The 26,803-nt window shown below is 39.0% G+C and overlaps 1 protein-coding gene across 2 annotated transcripts in view; it reads right to left on the bottom strand.

The window, feature by feature from the left end:
* ARID1B (AT-rich interaction domain 1B) overlaps window positions 1–26,803 on the bottom strand; it is a 399,113-nt gene that overhangs the window by 327,794 nt on the left and 44,516 nt on the right. For both annotated transcript variants that reach the window (XM_069489032.1, XM_069489033.1), the window contains exon 2: window positions 23,694–23,888. In XM_069489032.1, the coding sequence (XP_069345133.1) occupies window positions 23,694–23,888 (195 nt within the window). The remainder of the gene's footprint in view (window positions 1–23,693; window positions 23,889–26,803) is intronic.

Here is a 26,803-nt window from a genome sequence, read left to right as displayed (position 1 = left end):
AGAGGCTGAGAAATAATTAACAAGGAACAAGTTGAATCCTTCCTGATTGGATGTTGTTTGGAAACAAATAGGGTATCACTCCTCCACAAAATCGAAAGTTCTGGGTCCCCTCTCTGGGCACCCGTGAAGACCTGGGAACAGCCCCTAGTGCTTGGGCTTCTCCATTCCAACATGGAAATAAATAATATGACCAAACAGAACATGTATAAACAGTGTCTCATGCTGTTAATAACTATTGAACAAATATGCAAAATTGTGAAGATTCATACAACACCTCATTAACCAGTTATTATCTGTGGGTGGAAGGATTATGGGGGAATTTTTGTGGCTTTATATTCTTTTATATTATCTGAACACTTTAAAGTAACCACCTATCATTTCTTCTGTTAGGGGAAAAAATTCAAGCCATTTCTTGTTTTAAATTTTTAATTCAATGTGGTTTCAAAGATGGAATGATAAATAAGTTTAACATCTTCAATCAGGTCAATGATTTTCAAAAGGTAACCTTGGTAAAACTTAAATATACAATCCTTTCTACTCAGAAGAAATTCTGAAATGATATTAGTCTAACTTCAAATTTCAGAGAGAAAAAATACTTAAACTTCTTATGTATTAAATATTTATATGTGGAATTACACTAATTACTATAAAGAGCCACTTTTTGATTATTAAAAATTGCTATATTTTAAGTTCAGTAGTATAGTGTTTCCATTTATCCTATTCTACCTTATATTACTTACATTACTTTTCATCTTTTTAGGTACTTATTATGTCCTATAACTCCAACCAAATCCCCAGCTGCCTAAGGGCAGATACTTTCTCATACTCTAGTAAGCACTTTGCGCATAACAGTGTTCAGTAAATTACTAACCAATGGACATTATCCACTTTCCAGATTTTAATTCGCTATAGTTTTGACTACAAAATCAAGAACTCAAAAGAGTTTCCTAACATTTATAGTATACAGTATAGATTATATACAATAAAACAGGAGGCAATAATGTTCACACCAAATAGACTAACGTTTATCATCTTAGTAATCATCTATCATAAAATGCATGTAAAATTTTAGAACTCTTTTCATGTAAAGGAAGGTTTTTCAATGGCAGACCAAAGACAAAATGAGAATGTTAAATGACAAAAATTTCCCATTTCCAAACAAAAATCAATCCCAAGAGATTCCCCCCCAAAATTGCCATTTACTCATAGTCCTATTTTTTGATAATACAGGAAAAGAATACTTTTTAAAGGGTAGAAGATCAGCCAAAGTTGAATTTGTGGGTTTTGACTGTTTTCTTCCTATTAAAGAAGTAATCCTGACTCTTTGACCCTTCAATTTTATTTCTATGAATTTGTTTTTAAAAAATACTTTTACAATACTTACAACTATCAGAAAGTAATCTTTGCAACATTATTTGTAATAGTTAAATACAGGAATCAATCAAAACATCCCACAATCAGAAATGTGCTTAATTAAATGATGATATAGTCATATACCGTGCAGCATTATATAAATACGGATAATGAAAAGATGTAAAAAATGTCTAAGATATATTAAGGAAAGCAAGTTGCAGAAGAATATTTGTAATATTATATCATACTATTTAAAACTTTATTTAGAAGTAAACACTAGACCTCTTATCTCTGAGGGGTGGGATTTCAGAGGATTTAGCCTTTTACTTTCCGTATTAAGCAAATCAGTATCACTTTTCATCTTTTATAAGTAGTACTTTGTAATCAGAGAAAAAAATAGAGCTATACTATTACTCCCCAACAAATGTGGGGTTCATCACTTAACTGGAAATAAAGCAGATCCATGTGTAGTTATATGTAACTCATTTATTAAAAAATAATGCCATGTGCAACAAGATTTGGAAACAGTCCTTATTCGTGCAGCATAGTAATAAACCCCTTGAAGTTACGAATATAAAGGACCTAAAAAGTAGGACTGTTTTCATGGTTTTCCCAGCCTACAAAATTAGGAATTCACAATATAAACCCATAAAAGCCACTTACATTTGAGAAATAAGTCCTCAAAAAGAAAATTATTTATATAATTTCTTGTGTGAATTTAGTCTTAAATAAGAATCCTGGAGTCCAAAATCACCCAAAATGCTATAATAAAAATATACAGATTCCTATTGACCAGTCAAAAGGGGTCTCCAATCTAATCATAAATTGTTCCAGCATTCTCAAGATTTGCTACCACTCTGCACAATCTTTTCCATTTTCAGAAAATGAAGTGATGACTCAAAATAGAAACACAGTAATTATGTACAGTGTTACTGTAAAGTGGTCCAGTTCTCTACTCATCAGCTTAAATATGTACAAGCAAGATATTCTCTCCCAGTGGTAGGCAGGCCTATATCAAGCAATCGTGCTAAAACTTGTCCAGGGCTACCTGTTCAAAGAGAGCTGTGCAAGAATACTTCAAGCTCTAACAGATAACTACTTTGTACAAAAACATCCACAGAAGTATTACAAAAACACAGCACTGGTGTTTCAGTGAGCCCAGTGTCAAAAAGGTGCTCTCATGCATTTTTAATCCGAGAGAAAGTGAACAACTGTCCTTCAATAATCAGTGTCAGGGCCAATGACACGGTTTCCCTTCCTTAGGTCCACCCAAGCTGTGACAATTGGCTTACCAACTACGCTCCTTAAGAGCTTTAAAAACAAAACAATACCAAAAAAGCTTCCCTCCCTCCCCCAAAAAAACCAAACAAATATTTGTTTTTCTTCTTTTTCCCCATCCATCAAGTGGTGAACAAGAAAGGAAGGAGAAACAGTATGATTGTCTGCTCTTCAGGACAGAAAAATGTGCAAAACTATTTATACAATGAGGTGCTTAAATTTTGAGTCTTCTAGACTACATAAATGCAGACGATTCTCTCTATGAATTAATTAACATCCTGCTATTTAATATTTTAAGTCTTAGCACTGGGTCACGTATCTTGGTAGACTGCAGGGCAGAGCCTGAAAATTATTTGTAATGAAAATTCTGTAATATTATTCCTCACTTTACCAATTCCTTACCAATGTTGAATAACAAAACAAGGTGATGTGTTAATGGCATTTATTACTTTAACCCTATGGTTTCTAGTACATAAAACTCTTCCAGGGAAGTGGGAGAAAGGAATCAAAACAGTTTTCTAGGTACTATTAGAGGGAAGAACTATGGCAACAAATGAATGCCTCCAGAAGAACCTAAGCAACAGCTTAGAGCTGAAAACGAGGAAATTCTGGACATGATTTAGGAAAAATGCCACTGGACACAGAAGACCAAAAATGAAGACTAAATGTCCCCAAAATTTTGACATTTAATAAATATGTTTCTCCAGGAACCTGGTGCTCAATTAATTAATTAAAGTATATGTACTTAGGCAGAAAAGTTTCTCCCTAGCAGATGGTATAACAGGCTTCAAAAATAATGGGAAAATTTACTTAAAGTTGTCTCCTTGGTTATTGTAACAACATATCTTACCAAAAGATATCAAAGAAGGGGTTGGCATCAGATGACTCTCGTATTTTATTTATGATGACAGAGCCAAGACTTAACAAGACAGCAGGGGCTGCCCACACTCTGGCCTACGGAGCCAGAGAAGCCCCCTCCTGCACCTCCCCGATGCTAAGCTCCATTCCCAGGCCAGACAAGGCTATAAAAAGCCTGGCCTCAGGCCAGCTGGCAAGACCACACACTGGGTATTTTTAACTTAAGGGGGCCTGAGGATCAGGCCAACACCAGGGCACCAAAAATGTACAGAGAAGAATAACAACCTCCAGCCAGGATGGTGGTCTATATGTAAGATTTTTTTTTTTCCCTCGGTTACTCTAATTACCAATCACTGTTCTAATGGTGATGAAGACATAAAAAGATAACATTTGGGAAAGCTGATATAAGTGGGTAGATATTTTATTTTGAAAGAGCACAATCACTTTGAAAGACCATATGTATAGTTATGTAAACAGCAATGTGAACACCAAACACTGGCCAAATAAACTGAACTCTTATTTTTTATTCCTGACACATAAGGCTACAAACTTGACTTTTGTTATAATTACTCTAACAGTTTGCCGTTGTTGTTTTTAGTTTCACACTGGTCTTGGCACTGGGCCACACATACAGATCCCGTGAAGCTGTTCTCTTAGATAAAGCTCAAATACAACAACATTACAATTGAATGCTGAAGAGCTCAAGGACTGTGCTACTATAGTTAACTTAATTTTCTGGGCTAGTAAGTATATATAAGGAAGTTCTTTCTGTTTCAACCTTTATTGTTAAAAATTACATTGAAACACAAACATTAGTAACATTTTCTGCCTTACACGAACACCATTTCATCTTTCTCTGAGGACTGAAGATTGCCAAAGTCTGTCATGGTTCTTAATATCAATTTTGAAAACAGAATTGTCCAATGACAAGGACAAGGTGGAGGCCGGGTAGGTGGGGCTTCAATCACAACAGCCTCCTCTGACTGTTTTATTTACCAGGTTCTTCAGGAGGCTTCCAGGGTGGAGGTGGGGGAGGACTCACTGCTCTCAGCATTCGGAAAACCAATAGTGGAGCGAACACACAGAACCTGTGAGATCCGGGTCTACAGCCGGAAGTTTCTGACTAAATATAAGCTTAAAATGCTTTACTTAACTTGCCTCTTTTTTTCTTTCTCCTAAAAGCACAGATGACCAGAAAAATTGTCTACTTGTAGATGTACATTAATAATTTCAGGACAGAATGTATCCGTACTCAGTGTATCCTAAAATTTAAAACATTAGGATCATCTTTGACTTCATTAAAATATCTGCTCTCACCTGTAATTAACCTCCAAAACTCTTTTCCCTCCACAGCATTTGTCTCAACTGGGCTCTCTTCTCCATTCCCCACACTGAGGAACTTTCTCCAGCCCAGGCACTGATTTCTCCTCTGGACGTCGTCGGAGAGCCTTACTGGCCTTCCCGCTTCCACCAGGCACTGAACACAGCTGGGAGATCATTTTCCCCAGCGGCACTTCCTGAGTTCCATGAGGCTTTTCCTGGCTAATCTAAACAAAGGCCACCCCCGCCCTCACAGGGCCTCCTCAGGCCAGGCTCCCTGCCAACCAGAGACACTCCAGTTGTGCTGTTTAACTCATTTATTCATAGGTTTATTCTTAGTCTACAAATTCCGCCATCCACTGAAAACTCTTAGCACGTTACCAGGTAGACACTGTAAAACTCTCTAGGTAGACAATGGGTTGGTAAGAAAAAACTGCTTTATAAAAAACGTCTGTGGAGATTTCCAGTAAACAGATTAAATACTCATGTTTATCTATGTCTACTCTCCCATGGAACCCCATTAAAATAACAGTAAAGGAATAAAAAAAGTATAAACCCACAAAGACAAACAAAACATGAGGTGAGATGATAACAGAAAAGAGAGGTCAAAAAATTTTTGGAAGGAGAAAAGCAGATAGACAAGTGATAATTAAAGTTTTAATTTGTTCTAGGTGAGAAGATAAGAAGCAAGCTAATTAAAACACAGAACCCCAAAGACTCGGGAATCAGAGGGTAGCAGGAGGCTGGGTAAAATCTGTAAGAAGTAATTCAGAGCCTTCCTTCCCAATGCTCACCCCAATCCTGTCAGAAGTCAAGAGGATTACCATCTGGAGAGGCTGGCAGGAGAGAGGAGTCCACGGAAAGGGGAGATTAAGTTAAAACATATGACAGCCCCATCCCCCATCCAGCCTCCAGATGCCCCAATTCTGACGGTACATGAGGAGTTACTGGGGAGGGGGAGACAACACGGGTAACAGTACGTGAGGGTCTGCAAACAAAATGGCCAATTCTTTCCCCGTCAGCCAGGCCCCATCCAGAGGACAGGCCTGACCAAGGACACAGAGCATTTTACCAGTTCTTAGAACAGAAAGCCAAGGACCATCAGACGTTTCAAGAAAGCCTCCAATGGGAAAGACAGTTAGGGTTGAGGACAGTAGGGATGGGAAGGAAACCCAGACACGAGAACTACAGAGGACTCTTCAAAAGGAATCCTAACATTGTCTTCAGTGAGATAAACTATTATAGCTGTGAAATAAGGAAAAGATGGTATAAAAAAGGAAAATTTGGTGAAAAAAACAAGTTTGTGGAAAGTGAAACTATGAAAATAGAAATAAAAACCTCACCAGAACAACTGAAAAACAAACTAAGGCTATTTGCCAGGAAATACAACAAAAAAAAAACAAACAGATGAAAAGGGAATAGAAGAAAGGGCTTAAAAATTAAAGGATTAATACAGGATTTATAACATCCAACTAATAAGGCTTCCAGATAGTAAGAACAGAGAAAACAAAGATAAGGAAATTATCAAAGAAATTGATATCCCCCCTATCCCCCCACAAAAATAACAGAATTGAGTTTTTACACTGAATGAGTCTAGCAAAATGGATGGAAAGATACCAACTCCAAGGTTCATCAATATTTTAGAAATCAAGGAAATAAAAAGTTTCTAAAATTGGTGACATACACAAGATAAGGCCTTGGACTTCTCAACAGAAATGCTAGAAGCTTGGAGAACAATGGAAACAACAGCTTTTGAGAGAAAATTATATTCAACATAGAATTCTACACACAGCCAAACCACCAATCAAGGACGAGGGCAGAAAGGCTATCTTTCCACACGCTGCTCAAATGTCCACTGCTGCTGAAAGCTGCAAAAAATTGTAAAGAAGCGACATGCAAGGTGCTTACTTCCAAATCAAAATCCACTATGCTTGATCTAACTAAATGAATTTAAGTCACCTCAATGCACCTAACTACAAGAGAGGCTGTGAGTCTGAGTTGTGAATTCTAAATTATGGAGGCTGAGCTCTTACATGTGGGCATTTCTCCAAACACAGAAAGGCTATTCAAAAGGCCATCCATGAACATGAAAAATGCTCACTATAGTATGATTAACGAGTGAGTTCCATCATACTGAGAGGAATTGTACAATTCTATCAGAGCTTGCGGGTAAAATGGTGATATATATACACATCTTATGAAGTAAAACAATGAGGCAACTATCAACTCCAGGATAACAAAAAGTGGTACATTAAGAAAATAAATTCACAGTTCATGACACAACTGCGGACAGTTATCTTATAGTCATATTAATGTATGATTTAACCAAAAGTTATTATATAAAAAGATGATACAGGGAAAGGGAAACATAGGGTAGGAAAGTAAGTTTTTATTCAAAATTTTGCTTCTTTATATATGTCCATATCATCATTCACCTAATTAAACACACAAAAATAGAAGTTCAGAATATTGATTACATTGTCTGAATACTACTTTAATTTTTAGCAGGTTCCTATTTCTAAAACCAAAATTCATCAGTATAGACTGCAAAGCCAAATAAGAATTCTTTAAACTTAAGTGCCATAGAGGTATTATAATCTTATGACATAGGCACAGTTTTGCATAGTCTCTGAGGTAGAAGAAAATAATGTTAATAGAAACTATATGCCATTTTTTAAAGTTCTACTTTTTTTTTTTTTTTTTTTGGAGACAGAGTCTCACTCTGTCACCAGGCTACAGTGCAGTGGCGTCACCATAGCTCACAACAACCTCAAACTCCTGGGCTCAAGCAATCCTGCCTCAGCCTTCCAAGTAGCTGGCACATGCCACCATGCCTGGCTAATTTTTTCTGTTTTGTAGAGACGGGGTCTCTCTCTTGCTCAGGCTGGTCTAGAACTCCTGACCTCCTTCTGCCTCAGCCTCCCAGAGTGCCAGATTACAGGCAGGAGCCACTGCATCCACCCAAAAGTTCTACTTAGTAAAACAACGTTTACAGCCACACTACACTTCCGTTCCCTCTTGATACAAGGACAGATTAGGAATTGTCTCTCTCCACTCTGGAAGCCCAAATGCAGGCTCCAACTATGGAGAGACAGTTTGTCTTCTTAAAAAAACAAACAAGATCCAGCCAGCCTTTGAGCAGCAGCCCTGTGGCTTTCTGAACTGATCCATCAAAATAGAGTGAAGATGAAAGGAAAATTTGGAAGCAAGGGGGGAAAAAAGCTAGAGTCTGTGCTCATAACTTTGTATAAACTTAAAATGTGAAAAATTCTATAAAATTTGTGAAATTCTATAAATTTCATTCTATAAAATTCTTTAGAGCCTAATTGAACTTCAAAAGCACCCTCCTTCCCCCAAGAATGCTCTCCTCTCCCTAGACCCGGCAAATTCCTGCTGCGAGGTCCAGGTCCTGAGGGCACCTAGTCCCCATCCCATGCAGCTTTGGTTGTTCCCAGAGCATGGTCTATACATTTTGACCCAGCACATACCACACTAAGTACCTAAATGTACTTAGTTTCCACAAATGTACTTTGAGTTTGCTCACCTAGGGTTATCAATAAAATGATGATAACTAAGTGAACAAACCATCAAAGACCTCAATATTAGGTCATTAAACATGAAATGTCCAATTTCAAATCAAAAGTGTAGTTTGTTATACCTCAAACAAGAAACAGTACAATTAATCAAAGTTGCACCTAAACTATCAACACAGTTTTGCCATCTTAACTGTAGGTAGCTTGTTTGTGTCAGCAGCAAAGAAGCCTGGAGAGCAAGTAGTGATGAAATTGTGAAGGACTGACTTCTCCACAGCTTGTTGAGAATTGAATATTGTTCCTTGCAAGAAGTGGTCCAAAGCCTGGAAGAAGTAGTAGTCAGTTGGTACAAGGTCAAGGTTTGGTGAATATAGTGGATAACAGTTTCCAAGTCCAGCTTCTGTAATTTGAGTATCGTTGTTTGTGTGACAACGAGCATGGTCTTGTGAAAGGATCAGCCTGTCTCTATTGATCAATCTCGGCTGCTTAATCACAAGCATCCTCATCATTTCATCCAATTAGCTGCAGTAGACATCTGCTCTAATCAACTATAGTACACAATAGTTGGTCCACAGTGCTGGACCACCAAACAGACACCATTATCTTCTTTTGATAAATACTTGGTTTTGGACTGTGTTTCAGCAGTTCATCTTTATCTAACCATTGTGCCAAATGCTTGCAATTGTCAAAAAGGATACAGTTTTCATCACATGTGACAATACGGCATAGAAATGGTTCACTTTTATGTCGTGACAGCAAAGAAAGGCAAGCTTCGAGATGATTTCTCTTCTGACACTCCTTTAATTTATGTGGATCCCATCTAGCCAGCTTCTTTACCTTGCTAATTTGTTTCAAATGGTTCAGTATTGTTGGAATAATAACATCAAACCTTGCTGCTACTGCTAACTCACAGGTAGGCTGAGATGGATTCACTTCCACTACAGCTTTCAGCTCATCGTTATCTACCTTGGTCTCAGGTCACCCACATAGCTCATTTTCAAGATGAAAATTACCAGAATGGAACTTCTCACACCATCGATGTACTGTGAGTTCATTAGCCACATTCTTCCTAAACACTTCACTGATATTTTGAGCTGTCTGTGCTGCACTGGTTTCACAATGGAACTCACATTCAAAAATAACTCGAGGCCGGGAGCGGTGGCTCACGCCTGTAATCCTAGCACTCTGGGAGGCCGAGGTGGGCGGATCGTTTGAGCTCAGGAGTTCGAGACCAGCCTGAGCAAGAGCGAGACCCCATCTCTACTAAAAATAGAAAGAAATTATATGGACAGCTAAAAATATATATAGAAAAAATTAGCCGGGCATGGTGGCGCATGCCTGTAGTCCCAGCTACTCGGGAGGCTGAGACAGGAGGATCGCTTGAGTTCAGGAGTTTGAGGTTGCTGTGAGCTAGGCTGACGCCACGGCACTCACTCTAGCCTGGGCAACAGAGTGAGACTCTGTCTCAAAAAAAAAAAAAAAAAAAAAAAAAAATAACTCGAGTTTTTGACTTATCCATGGTTTCACAAAAATTGCTCTTAAAAAAATGTAAAAGATAATCACAAGCCAAAATGTGTATTTGAAAAGACTGAACATGTACCTTCACAATAAAAAGAAAACAAGAAGTGTCAAAGTGAAATGTCTGAGATATCAACTGTCAAACTTAGTAAGTACTTAAGGAAATAGGACATTTCATACTTAGTAACCTAAACATAAGAATATTCTATCAATTCAATAGACCAAAAACAACAGCCAATCAAATGAATGTATGAGATAATGGTATTTATCCGAACACAAAAGATTTTCAGTAGAGACCTGTGATAATTAGAATCAGTCTGGATGCACATATACAGCCTAATGCCTCCCCTACATCCCTGTTCTTAACCCCACCCAGGCAAGTGCCCTTCCGTGTTGCCACAGCACGAGGGTAAACGCTACAACTACACTCACTACTCAGTGTCTCTCTGCAGAGCCTCCCCTCCGAGGTCCTTGGGAACAAAGCCCTGGTTATGGTCACCTCGACATTCCCCAGTGACCAGTACAGGATAGAACCCACAGGAGATATTCAATGCACACGTGCTGAGTTAAACTTTCAAGTGATGAACTTAGCTTCCAGTATGAACAGTGTTTCTTTAAAGTGTATCACTTGTTTAATCAAATAATCATATTTTTAAAAGAAAACTTTGTGCACTAACATAAATGTAAAGCCAGTATTACTTGCCATAAATAGAAGATAATTGCAAAGAATGAATACCATGGAGACAATACAATATGATTACATTCTTAGATGAGGCCTGTTCTTTAGAGCTGTAGTCCCCAGCCCCCTGGCCGCAGCTGCCAGGAACAGGGCCGCACACAGCAGAAGGTGAGCTGCGAGGGAGGAAAGTCCCACCTGCACCCACAGCCACTCCCCCTGGCTGGCATCATCACCTGAGCTCTGCCTCCTGTCAGATCAGCAGCGGCAACAGCCCCTAACAGGAGTGGGAACCCCACTGCAAACCCTGCATGCAAGGGATCCAGGTTGCACTCCCCATGACAATCCAACATCTGACGATCTGAGGTGGAGTCAGGCAGTGACGCACCACCCCCTCAACCCGTCCTTGGAAAAACTGTCTTCCACAAAATTGGTCCCTGGTGTCAAAAAGGTTGGGGACTGCTGCTTTAGAAAGAGAAAAGGGGTAAAGTGTTCGGATGGTGCTACAGCATACTATCGCCAACAAGGCTTTCCTGTGAAATGCAGGAGAAGATAACTTTCTTACTATGTGATTGCATGGTATGTCATGCTGTGTCTACGTACCACCCAAAATGACCTTGCCTAACAGCAGTGCAATGTGTCACACACACTGAGAAATACCAGGCTGGAGGATCTTTAAGGCTGCACTATCCAACAGAAAAGCAGAATTCTCTACTGACAGATTGTATACCTTGTGCAAGATACCTCTGTTTCCCCAGTGGCATAGTAAGTTTTATTTGCCTTATGGATTTGGTAAGAATTATACAAAATGATATATGGAAAGAATTTGGCAAGATGCCCTGGTAGAGTCCCAGTAGAGTCCCAGTAAACAACAGACCAATACTAAAATCCTATGTTTCTAGTGTAAAATGGTACAGCCACTGTGGAAAACAGTTTGGCAGTTTCCTAAAAAAATTAAACATGGAAATACCATATGATCCAGCAATTCTACTCCTAGGTACATACCCAAAAAAATTGAAAATAAGTATTCAAACAAACATCTGTACACAAATGTTCATAATGGCACTATTCACAATAGCTAAAAGGTGGAAACAACTCAAATGTCCGCCAATGAATAAACAGATAAAGAAAATGTGATACATCCATTACAGTGGAATATGATTTAGCCATAAAAAGGAATGAAGTACTGATACATACCACACGGGATGACATCTTAAGTGGAAAAGCCAGACACAAAAGATCACATATTGAATAATTCTATTTATATGAAACATCCAGAACAAGTAAATCAGAGGTAGAAAGCAGGTTAGGAGTTGCCAGGGGCTGGAGGGAGAGGGGTGAGAGAGAGTGACTGCTTAATGGGTACAGGGGTCTCATCTGGCAGTGATGAAAAGGTTTTGGAACTAGATAGAGGTGATGTTTGCACAACACTATGAATGTACTAAGTATCAGCGAACTGTACACTTTTAAATGGTTAGTTTGATGTTATGTGAATTCCACCTCAAAAAAATTCCTCTAAGTATGATAGACACAGTAGGTAACATTTAATTTTTAACTTGTTCCAGGTCACAAAGGACTTTCCATGAAACTAATATTCAATGTCAAAATGAGACTACTTTAATTATTATTATTTAAAAACTCAAAGCAATTCTCCTCTCAATGATGAGATGCATTCCAGTTTTACCAGAACCATAAAACAGTGCCAGCTGGGCCCAGAGTGAAAGTGCTAAGGAGTGGAAATCCTTGCCCCTAGAAGGCATGTAAATTCGAACCATCTGATTAACCTTTCCTCCCTCTGTCTCCTCCTCTGCAAACTAAGGATGGTACCAACACCGACCCGAGTCATGAGGACTGAGCCTCCAGGTAAATAAAGCAAGCGCACGGTGCCTGATGGGCACGCCCTCGGGAAACACCAGCCATGGTTATTATTCATAAAAGCGTGATAAACAGAAGCATGGCAGGGGTTAAACGAGCACATCCATGTAAAGAACTCAGGTACTTAGTGTACGTCCTGGCACAGAAGTTGCTGTTACTGTGTCGTCCGTGACAATTGCTCATACTTCACAAACAAGGAGTTGGGCACAGAGAGGAGAGACCATGGTAACAAAGACAATGGGATGAGAAAGACCAGGACAGTGATGACGATCCACATTGAGGCACTAAAGTCCTGTGCTTCATTAAAAGTGAAAATCATTCATCTATCATAGATCCTCAACTAGAATAAAACGCACAGCAGTAAGAACCTAAACTTCATTCCTCTCCTCGTTGCAGGCATAGCCATGAGCTCACGCTTTCCGTGTAGTGTAGGCAGAATGGTGACAGTCACTTAAAGCATGTGAATGTAAGGTGTGGCAAGAATAGAGGGTTCAACTTATCAGCAAGAGAGAATTAAGATGTCACACTGGAGGTTTTCCTTCTGCGACAGCCCTTCCTGCAATCCCAGCATATGCACAGATGTGACCCGTGCCCTCCCCACAGAGGGCCTGAAGCCCACCCCTCCCATCCCTGCTCTTCCACCACCCATTTTCCTTTGGGCAGCAAATCCCTGGCAGAAAAGCATCTGTTTCTGCATAAATGGCATCCTAACTATCTGAGGCTTTCCTCAATAAGCACAGTCAAATGACGATCTGAGCTCCCATCATGCACCCCAAATCCTAGCTGACCTTCTCCATCCAGACTCTCTGGCCACCTCCTCCCACTTGATGCGTTACCCTCAGCACAAGGATGATTCTGAGAATGACCAGCGTAAAGTAAAGCAGCAGCCTTCTCTGATTTACTCAGTGGGGTGAATATCAGAGACCACTGACATTACACATAATGAAAAAAGCAAGACAGAAAACCACTATGCTAGAACAATTTCTCAGGCACCGAACTTCCTTAGGAATCCAAAAGCAGAATTCCAAACACAGCCCTTAGCCATCAGCAGACTTTGTATTAATATTAGAGCACCATAGGACTGAGATTCTGCGGAAACTATGAGAGCCTTGGTGAACAAGCCCAGCTTGCAGCTAAGCACAGGTAGCAGATACACCATTGAAACACGCAGATGTTTCTGCATCGGGCTGGGCAGATTTCATTGGCCAGAGCCCACAGTTCTATGAATTCTTTCATTTGTTTGCTTGAAAATGTTTGTGAAGTGCCATGTGCAGCTCTAGATGAAGGGTCCACAACAGGGCCAAGCACAGCCCCTGCTGTCCTAGGGCTACGTTCTAGCAGGAGCATCAGACAGTGAGCACACACATGCAAGCTCGGGTAGTCATGAGTGAACTGGAGGAAACAAAATGGGCCAAGGGGTAGGAGGAGTGCACAAGCTTACTTAAGTCAGAGAGGCAAGCCCTACAGAGACCTGGCAAAGAGCCTTCCCAGCAGGGGGAAGAGGAAACACAGAGGCCCTAGGCAAGGGCTAACAGTGTGCAGGGTATGGGCGTGGGGCGGACGTTCAGTGAAACGAGGCATCCAGGAGGACAGCCACAGCCTGACTTACACCTTCTAAAAGGACCACTGTGGTTGCTATGCTGAAAACAGATGCTGGTACAGCCACAAGTCCACTGTGGTCGCCCAAATGAGTGATGGCGAGGCAAGGCCAGACCAGTGGCCATCGCTCAGCTTCTGGACACATTCTGAAGGAAGAGTCAGTGGAACTGTCTAACAGATTGAAACACTGAGAGAAAGAGGATGCCTGGGGTTTTGGCCTAGGCAACCAAAAGGACAGAGCGGCCATTTATCGAGGAAGACTGCAGGAGGAGACACTGGGAGGGAAATGTTTACACAAGATAAACTTTGGAACTGCTGAGAACAATTCTGTGTTCTCTACAGACTTGGTAACCAAAAAGCTCTGCCTTCACAATTTGAATCACAGAACTCAAGCCTCTTTTGCAGCCTGCATACATTCACGTGACTTAAATTCTTTCAGCTCAACAGATTATGGCAGACTCTGATTCAGAAGTAAGCACACTGAATGTTGCTTATTTCCAAATTTTGGTGGCTTTCTTCGGCAGTGGTGATTTCCTGATCAGAGCTGGAATCCCTCCTGCAGCCCCTGCCTCATTCTCCATTCTGAACTTCATTACTTTCATGGCCTTAACCATCATTCTTGGAATTACTTTAAGTGTGCTGTGATACATCTGGTGTCATGAAGACAAAGAGCCAATGATGTTACCAAGTTACCACTCTCCCCACCCTTTATTTTTGAAGCCAAGGAGGAAGAAGAATGGGTGAGAACTCAGCTGGAGACACCAATGGAGAAAGAAGAGACAGCTCTCCCTGCCAGCTCAGCTAATGTGGAAAGGAGTCCCAGGCTTTCCTCCTCTCCTCAACTGCTGTGGTTTGAACATGTCCCCCACATTTTGCATGCTGGAAACTTAACCCTCAAATTCATATTTTGACTGGAGGTGGAGCCTTTAAGTAGGCAGGTCGTCAGGGTGGGGTCCCCATGATGGTGGGGCTTTCTACGAAGAGGAAGAGATACCTGAGCTGGTGTGCTCTTGCCCACTTGCCATGTGCATGCTTCCACCACGTTATGGCACAGTAGGAAGGCCCTCCCCAGAGGCTGGGCAGATGCCCTTGGACTTCCCAGTCTTCAGAACTGTAGGAAATAAATTTCTTTTCTTTATAAATTACCCAGCCTGTGATTTTCTGTTATAGCAACAGAAAATGGACTCTAAGACACCAACCATCAAAATTTGTCCAATTACTGGGGAATAATATCCTATCATCTCCATAACCCTAACAAATGGCACAGGACTTACAAGTAGGAAGGTTTATTTCTTCATGAAGCCCAGAACACTGAGGAAAACATCCAAAAATTTAAAAGCTTAAGAATCTGGAAAATGACTATTGGGATATCTGAAAATCTTATCGGAAATTTCAAGGTAATATACTAATTAAAGGAAAGCAATGTCTCCTCTTTGGCTGATCCTTTTAAGGAAGCATCTGAGGTCACAGAGCCCACAGGCCAACAGTCACTCTGACCCTTTTCCTACTTCTCCTACCAATGGTAATGACGGCCCTGGTTATAAAGAAACATCTAATCCTCAGTCTCAGTCTTTTTAGAGCTATTCCTTTCAGGTTTGCTCTTTCTTCAGTGGCTCTGCCTAGAACCCTCCCTGCATGTCTCTTCTGTGGGGCACCTTCCAACAGACATTTATCTCTAGCCCTCCTGGGGACCAGCTGCCACAACCATCCAAGTGGAGCTAGTTCTGCTAAGTCTCAAGACCATGAATTAAGACTTAATTACCTGAACAATGATAGATTTTTGCACTTTAATTCTAATCCTTGCATATTTTTCCTATTAATATTAGTCTGACTTTGTTTCTGAATATCTCATGTTTTATAGAACTTGACCTGGATCCTTGCCTTTGACTAACCCTGAAGAGCCAATTCCACTGGCTGGTTAGTTTGGTAGTTACTTTTAAAAACACAAAAGCAAAAAAACAGGCTCTTACTGAGCCAATAACAATAAAGACAGATGAATTTGGCTCACTCTTTGGAATACAATCTGTTTTCTAGATTAAATACACTTCTCCTTAAGAATTGAGAAGCTGGGTAACTCCTGCTGTTTACCTGGTGACCAAAATCTTGGTTTGGGGCTATTTAAGTAGGCGAGGGATGTTTCTGTTATACCTGTACGGCACCCACACTCAGATCTCAGCTCCAGAACATACAGGAAATTTCTAACACCTGGATTCAAGTGCGGAGTTGCTTTTGAAGCCTGAGGAAGCCTAGATTAAGCAAATGTCCCTGGCTCTGAGGAGGTGTCCACATGTCACTATGACAGACGCTGGGCAGCTTCCTCCTTACCAGGGCTGTCACCTACCCATCTCCTTTCTCTGCTTCCTCTCTGCTGAAGTGTTTTCTTAATTTCATTCACAACTACAGATTTAACTTTTAAAGTTATTTTTCAAAACTATAAGGGTAAACAACCTTAATAAATTTGTTGCATATGAAAATAAACAAACTGCCATAAAGAACCTTTTGCCATAAAGAATTTAACAATCGGCCGGCTATTACATAAAAGAAAAAACTTTAAACTTTAGAAAAAAACCTGTTTTAAAATACAAAAACAAACAAAGCCATATAGCCCCCTCATAACTGTTAAAGAATGAAAGTAACAGAATAGAATATAATCTTGAAACTTCTTATTTCTAGTCAGACTTCATTTTATACAATTTATCCCAATGTTGTACAATATGTACTTATTTCCAGAACTTAGAAAGTAGTACTGTCTTAAATGAGTAATTGCTGGATCTTTTTGCTTCCTTTTGTGATTCCAGGTAAAGCATGTCAACCTTAAGATTTTCTACATGTCAAAAAGGACAGATTACATTCTATATATATCTAACACACAGCAGGTGTTCAGAAAGATGTTATCTGAGAACACATTCACTTTAAGAATAAAATTAAAAATCAGAAATAATTTATTGCTCTGATTCCAATAATTTGCTAATCTTTGAAGGAAAAAAAACAGTTCTTTTCTTTTTAGAAAGAAATTTTAAAATTTTGGGTTAGTTGCTATATAAATAGAATTTGTCAAGCATCAACCCATAAGCTTCAGAAGACTGTTGAAGACCCTAAAATCTAATCCTGAAATCAAAAGACATTAACTTACTACTACTTTAAAGGGAAAATCCAAGCTGGAAGATCCTGTAGTCTAACCCCCTCATTTGGCAGATGAGCACAGTGAGGTTCAGATTTTTCCAATATCAAACGTGACAATACTAAACTATCCCAGGCCCAATGGGCTGGTTCTGGGCCCATTTCATTTCTTTGGGTCAGTGGTGAGTTTCTGATTCACTGGGTAGAACAAGAACCAGCATCTCTACCAAACTTCCAGAGAGGGTGATCTGCTCTCCCTTACCTGCGTGACTCAAGTGTAACAGCCTGGCTGTACAGGCCAGTTACCCTGGAGCTCTGAGAACCACAGAGGCGTTCCCAGTCACTGATAGGGGCCTCCCTGCGTACCCCCCACCGGAGGCTCTTCAGTGTGCCCTAGAGATTCTAATATTCAGCAAAGTTTGAGAATCACTTGTCTAACAGATGCCACTTAATTGCTTTAACTTTCAATTTATCTTGTGGCATTTTTGTTGTTTAATGTTCGTTTTTCAGGGAATACTAAAGGAATGTGGTTGCTTGATGTTACTGGTATGAACTGTTAGCTTTATTTGAATTGCTAAAATTTTAACATAAATATCACACTTAATGTTTCTTTAGTGATAGCAAATAAGCCAAAGTAATTTAAAATATACTCAAGTACTTCTAATGCTACCTAAAACATACACTTAAGATTTACATCTCAAGAATAAAAATATAATAGAAAAGCTTACAGATATTTTAGGATGAAAGTCTGTATACGTAGAATACATAGCAGAATTCATATGTACATGATAAAACAGTATAAACCACCAGCAGAGAACAGGCACTATACACTGTATATAATCTTAGAATATCTAGATTAATATGAATGTACAAATTTAAAAAAATGTATCAATATAAACTTCCTAATACAAAAGTAGCTTTCCAAAGCAAAAGTGAAATCATCTCACATTTTCTCATTAAACTTTCAAGTATAATCTGGTCTTGTCTCACTTTCACAAAAAAGGCTAAAGATTTAAAAATCCATATTTAATTCCAAATACGATCTCTTCTAATACAGGTTTACTAAGAATGTTACACTGAATGCTTTAAATATATTTAAATCCAAATACAACATAAAAAGTAAATAAAACCAGTTAGGTATTCTAGAAATTTAAATTTTAAGGAGCAAATAAAAATTATCATATCTACCAATCTTTTCAAAAATATTTTCTTGGTACAAAATTCCATCTACGGGGAACTTTGGCGTCAAAGCCCATAGCATCTGCTATCTACTTGGAAGCAGAAATGTGAGGTGCAAATGTATTTTGCTGGTACATCTTAAATACCTTCACGTTCACTGCTGAAGAACAACTGAGGAAACCAAGACAAAATGTGGTCTACAAAAGGCCATTATTTACACAAATCTGCAATCAGCTGAAAGGACTCCAAACATTTCAGGTGTACAAGCAAAGCAACTTGGCTCCAAATTTCTTAGTACAGAACATGAATGTATGAAAATGCTGTAAATAACTTAGTGAAATCTCACAGCATTTCACTATGTGAAATCTCACAACATTTCACTATATTATTGGCCAAAATGTTCGGCTTCATGTTATTTAATTGTGTGTTTACATATGTATATCTATATATACATAAAATATATGTTTAATACATTTACCGTATGCATATATATTTCATTACACGAGAATACCACTGTCACACGAATGTTGTTTTATACACACATGTGTATAAAGATGCAGGTGGACATCTTTACTTGAATACAGAGACCATCAGAAATTGAGTGTGAATGTAAAACAGACAATAGGCACCAATCCATTCCTCTCCATTTTGCTAAGTAAAGTCTTCCTTTCTCATCCTATAAAACCCATCATACTCTTCAAAAATTGGTGGTATAGGTTCTTTTTTAGATAAAACCAAAATCAAGCCCTATTTGATTCACATTTAGGATTCAGAAACTGACTCTAAATAAACATTTCATGTAAAAAAAACAACCCTGGAATTTTTAAGTCTTTATCCAGTCTACCTCTCCCCATTCATCCTTACTTTTCAGAGATATTTATTGTTCAACCCATATCAAAAGAAGGTTTTAATTACATTTAAAAGAAACAAACTTTTTTCCCAGAATAAACCAACAATATTAAAGTAACACAGGTGGAAATCCTAGAAATTGCATGGCTGCCTTAATAACCCCAAAGAAAACATTTATTTTAGCCAAACAATTGTAACGTTTGTCTCCTTTTTAGAAACATCTGCCGCCAAAATAAACATTTACATTGGAAGAAGTGTTTTGGCTGTTAAGATGGTACCAAATAAAATGCTTATGTTCTGAAATGAGCATTTTAATAAAAAAACATGTAGCAAAACAGACATACACCAAAGGGTGCAAAAGATAAACTAAAGATATAAATCAGAATACCTATTACTTTTTAAAGTCCTCCTCAAGAGAACCTGTTTTTAATTCAGTTTTTGCTTAGATTTAAAATAAGTTTAGATGGATCACCTTAACAAAAATAATTAATTTTTATTAATTTTGCCACTTTATCTTTCAAAACAAAGACCATATTCCATGCTATTGTTGTAAAGGTCTTCACAATACAGATGTCTTTAAAAACTAAAAACGTAACGTTTTCCTATTATAAAAGCACTCATGAACTTAAATCTCATTTTGCTTGCTTTCTTTTTCCCCAGTTTTATAATTCCAACAGGCATCACATTACCAAACATCTGCAGCAAGGTAAGAATAGTTAAAACATCAACCCAATTACCCAAAAAACTCTGGAAAAATTTCAGATTACATAATTGAAATCTGCTTGATACAAATAAATAACTTAGCTTCCATAGCCTATTTCTCCTGGGTGCTATTTATTTTATATGAAAATCTTTTTAAAGTTGGCAAAGGCCTGTGTGTACATTTATGATCACAGTAGACAAGAATAATAAAGCAAAATCTTTGTTCCCCCACATTTCTGAGCAAAGAATACTTTGGTGTCTTTAAGTTTTAAAAAAATCTGAAAAAGTCAGATTCTAGCAACCTTAGAAATTATACATCTTCTGTGTAGCTCTCTATTAGATGAAATCAACCAGTGTACTTCTGTTAACCATCCGCAGGTTTAAATTCCAGGAGCCTGGAGGCAGAACATTCTCCACAGAGGCATAGAAAATTCATTTCCCCTCTCAACTCAATAAAAACCCAAGTAGACTAGTTTTTAGGGCACCATACAAAGCTAATCTCTTTAGCCATGTATTTGCCTGATGATGTGGTAGAATCAGCAAGTGAAAGACCACAATCTAGTCCCAGTTAATAAAGACTAAAATGATGTACTATTATCACGTCATGCTTCAAAGACCCAGTCATGAATATATTTCAAAAATAAAATAAACCATATACATCAAGAATCACCAGGTTAACACTAAAATCAAACACTCAGTGGTCAATTCCTCCTGACACTCAGAGACAACAGTGATACTATCTATGTTAAATTTCATATAAGCACTGCAGCTCTTTCTAACAAAATACTCATTTAAAATTCATATCACAGGAGTGGAATGCCAGCCAGGAATCAAACTGTGACCCCTGAGCCAAAGACAACTTACCACTCAGCTGGTAAGTGGGCAACTCAATTTACAAACTTGAATTCCTGCATTTTAATCCTTTGCAGAAATATATGAGCAATATTAAATGAACTGGATTCAGCTCATTAGAGGTTCACAAACCAAACACAGAAAGCTTTGGAAGCCATCCAAAGCAAAGTCATGCCTAGGTGGTGATGTCCACTCAATAAATATTCAATGTCATAATTATCTTTCAACTTTTTCCCTGAAGAACAGTATTAGCCACAACTACAACAATGCTCAGCCAATTACATTAATCCTAAGAGAAGATGGATAGGACTAGCAGCCAATCACAGTGCCAGAACCTTGTTTGTGAACAAATTTGTAAGTATCCAATATTTGCAACCAAAGAAACTCACTGAAAATTCCTCACCAAACAACACAGACTAAAGCTAACAAAATAAATGTACCTTTGCTTAAAACCTTCATTTATTTCATTTCAAAATTATTAATAACTGTTCACATGACCTTGCCATCATAAAGCATGTCTCTTTTAAAATGTTATACACATTCAAAACTGCATTTACAGCTATTTGTAGCCTTTTAAATTTCAAAACAAGATACTATATTTCAAGGTTGTATTACAACTAAATGAAAGAGTGAAAAAGCAATACAGATTATTTAGACCCCTGACTTTGAGTAACTCGAAAGGTTGACAATCCTGCAGCCAGGATATGCAGTTTCATACCAGATACACTATTTTCCTTTCATTATCAGAAAGATCTGTGCTTAATTAGAATTGGGCATTTCTTTTAGTTAGCAGTAAAATACCTAATCTAAAATCTTAATTAAAAGTTTGCTGAAATACTTGATGGGCAATCTACATCAATTTGTCCCTTCAAATAAAGCTAAGAGTTATTGGATTTCAAAGTATACAAGAGTCAAAGGGATTAAATAAAACCAAGAAGCTAAGAAAATTGAGATTACTCTATGTATTTGTACATGTCCTCTACTTTTAGCCTTGCACATTTGGGGAAGAAAATAATGAAAAAAAAAATTCCTAGGTAAGCATTCTTCACACACTCTCTCCTTTTGTTTGACTCCCACTTTGGGACTGCAGATGAAGCCAACATCTAAAACTTCTAGTAAGAATTTAACTCATTCAGATGAAGCGATAAAGGAGCTTGCTATGAAAAGCACCTTTTGAAAAAGACTTTCCATCCTCACATCAGGGAAACATGGTGCAAGGGCAGGTGCGCGAACAGAGAGTGGCGAGCACCTCCCCACCTCGTCCCACTACTTACTACACGCTCTCTACCTGGCTCTCTTCCGGTGGCCAGGGCACCATACAGAACTAATTAGCCCCCAAATAAAGTCAGCTACAGAGTGCATCTCGGACTTCATCAGCTGGCTGCTTACGCCTTTCTCCCCTCAACTAAGGGCAAAGTAGCTCTAAAACTAAAACAAGTGGGAGAAAGAGAGGAAAAAAATCACCACGCCCCCCCTTACTTTTCATCATTTACAAGTTAGCTCCCTGCTCACAATTAGCAGCCTCAACTAAAGATTTTTACTCTAGGCAGCAAAATATTGCTGGAAGAAAGGAATAATGTGGGGAAAAAATTAAGAGTACAATTAAGTATGCAACTGATTGCTACAATTCTGAGCAGCTAATCCTCAATAATTGAAGGGTGAGATCTTTAGACATCATCAAAGGCCATTTAAGGAATCAACAGTTCAGATTCAAAGCCTAAGCCACTTCTACCTTCCCCGACAGCTGCCTTAATATAAAAATAAGGAGCAAAAATAAAGAGGAAAGACAACATAGACTTATACAATATTACAATTGTAATAAATTCAATAATAAATTAATGATAATAATAAATTACAATATAGTCTGAATAGTCTATAAAGGAAAAGGCTCAGAGGTAACTTAATGAAAACTTCTAGTACATGGCAATGTACCGTTTAAAGTACAGTAAGTCATTCTCCACATCCACTTTAGAGAGAACAAAAGTTATACCAAATTTTTTTCCCCATGAAAGATTTTTGGTCAAATATAGGGAAGAACTTCTGAGAGAAAGCACTGTTAACCCCTGGAATGGGAAACTGGCAGCAGCATTATGAAGTCCCATGGTCTGGGGGGCAGTAAAATGTGCGCCAGCATCAGCCCAACGCCTCTCTGGGGGCTTAAGGCACGGTATGGCAATTTGTAAGTAAGCCTTTCTGATGTTCCCAGTAACTAAATACCCTAGCAAGTCTGAATCTAATTTAGCCTTTTCCAAATTTCATGTTCCTCTGGCCAAGAAAACAAGGATATACTCTCAAGTATCCAAAAGACAGTAGACTTACTACTGCTAGAAGGTAAATGGTCATTTAAGGTAACGCCATTTGATTCTAGAGAAAAAGGAAAAAAATATTGGGTCTTTTGTTTAAGAGCAGGAAAAGTCTTTTTAATTTAAGTAAAAACACAAAACTTACCAAGATGTAGGAAAACAGATATATATCAAATCCTTTTATATGAAATACAGAAATCTCTTTCAAAAAGTACAAAAGAAATAATTTGTTAAAAAATAAAAGCAAAATAACTGAGACTAAACTTTTTCTAATTTTAAAAAGTCGATGCTATCCTCATGCAAAAGACCTTTAAATGACTTGAAAATTCACCATAAGCTAGTCCATTCACAGCTCAAAACCTGACACGGTCTGACGTCAGAAATGTTAGAATGCCAAGTTCCTTTCAGAACTTAGATCTATATAATTTTTGCAAATTTATGACACAGTCCAATCTTTCAAATACAACTAGTACCACTGGCCTTCTACCAAACAGGTATTTTGTCTACTTTGCTCTAAGTTCACCCTTCCATCTTTAAAAGAAAGGAAAAAAAGTACACGTGTAATTATTCAAACAATAAACATTTTTAAAAAGCAGAAAATCAGTGAAAATGCCCCCTAATTCTCTTTAACTCCAATCTTAGGTAGACAGTAAAGGCCAAGACAAAACTAGCACACACCTGCTGCTGTGGGTACTGCATTCCTCCCATGGCCCCTGGAGTCCGACCCTGGATGCCGAGAGGGTACCGCTGTGGGCCGGGGGGGCCATAGGAACCTCCTGGGTAGGGACTGCTCTGCTGAGGCTGAGAGTGAGGGTTACTGCCCATCCCATACAACTGAGGTCTCTTCATCACCATTGGATCCATTGGGCTGCCCTGTGAAGAAATAAAATAAAAAGTAGGTTTAGTAATTCATTATTTATTACGAAGACAGAAATTTTTGTTACGTTAACATATGCATTAATAACACAACTATCCTTAATTTTGAAAACATCAAAAACAATCCCCTGACAAATAAAACCCCAGAACATTAAGAAAAAAAGCTAGATAGGTATGAGACATTTTATTTTTTACTTTTAGGAAGGTTTTAACAAATAAGAAGGATCTGGAGTAAACAGTATTTAAAAAGATCCTGCATCCTAAGCAGAGAGAAACATTTGCATCTAAAATTCTATTATGTATATAGGAAATGAGCATGACAGTTAATCTCACCCACCTCCTTTTAGCTTAGTAGTAATAAGGGCAGAGGATACTGAGTGATTAGCAACACTTTCTGACTTCAAAGTATGCTTAGAACAATTTTATTTTAGACCTGAGTCTGCAAGTCCAAATCAAACATTAAAGCATCTGAGTGTTCATTAAAAGGTGAAAGGACAGATTTTAGATATTACATATGTCTAGGGTAAAATTTTCAAAGACCACTAGCATGTAGGAATAAGCACCCAGACTATGAGTCACAACCCACCTTCCCTATGAAATAAGCATATTACCAAACACAACCAATTCAACACTAGACTTTGAATTTTATTTTTGGTTTGGTGAGTCAGTCCCTGAGCCTCAGGGGCCAAGGCCATATAGGATAGCCTCAGCAGGCCTCCACACCTGGACACACCAAAGGAGCAAGGCAACAGTGAGTCAGGCCCTCACCCAGTGCTATGGAGGCCGGCGGCATTCACTCCTCCCTCCTTCCTTCCAAAAGTACACACTGATCCCCACCGTGTGCCAGAGGCAGGCACACAGGAACTCTGAGGAAGGATTACGGATTATCAGGATGAATGGGAAGAAGAGGTTCGAGGCGGGGAAGGACAGGACACAAAGAACCATGAGGCAGAAGAAACGGCACAGACCAAAACAGATCAAGAGAGACAAACTGCCTGGTGTGTAGGAAGAAATAAAAGCAGTCTGGATCTAAGTGAAGCAGGAATTTGCAGAGAATCAGCTGAAGCTGGCGGAAACCAGAACATATGTAAGCCTTACAGGTAATTTTAAAGGCTTCGGATTGTCTCTTAAGGATGAACCACTGGATGCTTTTACAGAGAGCTATTGGAAGGACTGCTCTCTTGAGCAACCGGCTGGAAGCAGGTCAGGTTGCCGCAGTAGGCAGATGAGGCTGAGGTCCCAAAATGGCAGGAGTGGCAGGAGAAAGCAAGCCCAGACGCATGTCACATTTAGGAGTGAAATGCAGCCGAACTTGGAGACCAAGTGAGTGACGGAAGACAGGAGCCAGGTATCATTTGATAGACAACAGGAGAGCCACTGAGACAGAGTGTGCAGGGGGAAGCCAGTCGACCCTATCCTAGGAGGGAGAGCCTTCAGTGTTCTATGTGTGAAATTTGATGTTCCAGAAGGAAATCCAGGTTAAAATACCGAGAAAGAAGAGACACACTGAGTCTGCATCTTGGGGAATAAGGTCCAACTTAGAAAAACAGGTAGAGAAGTCAGCAGATAGAGGACATATGCTCCTAAAAGGGTAGGGATTTTTCTGTTTTCCTCACTATTAAATCTCCAGGGAATAAGTCAAATAGTACACCTGGCACATAGTAAAAATGCTCAATAAATACTGGATGAATTCATCAACAGGAAGCAATAAAACCCAAGAACTTAATCTAGGAAGAATATATGAAAAGAAAACAAACAGGTAGTAGACAGAGAAAGGAAACAACACGCCCACAAAGAAGTCAAAAGAATGGTCAGAAAATATAGTTAGAGATTCTGAGAGTATGGTGTTACAGAAGAGAAGGGATTCAAGTGTAGCACCAGAAACAGACATGGCCAAAGCAGCCGAGGGGTCCACTAAGGTGAAGGTTAAAGGCTTTTGCTATTCTTGCCCAGGAAGTCACTGATGAGCTTGGCAAGAAGAGTCTCATTGCAGAGCTGAGGCAGCAGCTAGAAGAGGAGGGTGGAGGTGTGCAGGGGCATGAAGAGGGAGCCAGCAGTGCAGACCACGAGGACCGCCAGGCCCCGCTTCCACTCACACTCCCACCCCAAGGCTGCATATGGTCTTTCCCCTTCTTCCTTCTTGGTTACCTTGGTGTTCATTTTAAGGATTTGATTAATCCCCTCACGACACATTTACTAGGCACTCAGTATGTGCACGGCGCCTGGCACTGGAGGCAGAAAAGAACAAGCCTTACTGTTGTCCCAGAGATCCGCTGCAAACAGAGGTCACCATGCAATGCAGTAGACATAATAAACGGACACGAGGCATGGTGAGCAGGGAGCATCTCACCAGGTGTGCCTATAGGAAATACCTGAGCTCAGTCTTGAGGGTTATAGGAATTCGCCCGGGAACTGATCTCACCTGAATGAAATATGCAGAGGACACAGGAGGAAACCAGATGCCCTGCCCTAGGCCTCCACATCCTACAAGGAACTCAAAACTCATAATTTTATGGAATTTTAATTCTAATACTTTCACCAGCCAAGAAATAGTGTGGACTTAAAAATGAGAGAAATTGAATGACAGTATATTATTTTGCTCAAACAATATACAGATGTTATACAACCTGTGCTGGCTTCACAATTAAATGTACAAACATATATGTCAACACATTTGTAATAAAACTAAAATCTAGGACTAAGAATTAGCTTTCTCAAAATTATTTAAATTAAAATTTATGCCCAGGTAAAGCAAAATGTGATTATTTTCCAGATTTCCCTTCAAAAGATAAAACTTTCTATGGAAGTGTAAAAATGAAGGCTGAGCTGGTGATTTCAAAATCAGCCCTGTGCATGAATGGCCATGGGAGAGGCCGAGTAAATCAAATTCAGGCTAAATCTCTAATACGGGG

This window comes from Eulemur rufifrons, chromosome 15, assembly GCF_041146395.1.
Source record: "Eulemur rufifrons isolate Redbay chromosome 15, OSU_ERuf_1, whole genome shotgun sequence".
NCBI classification, from domain to species: Eukaryota; Metazoa; Chordata; class Mammalia; order Primates; family Lemuridae; genus Eulemur; species Eulemur rufifrons.
The sequence above is the reverse complement of the archived record's forward strand: the minus strand, read 5'-3'. Positions and strand labels throughout refer to the sequence as shown.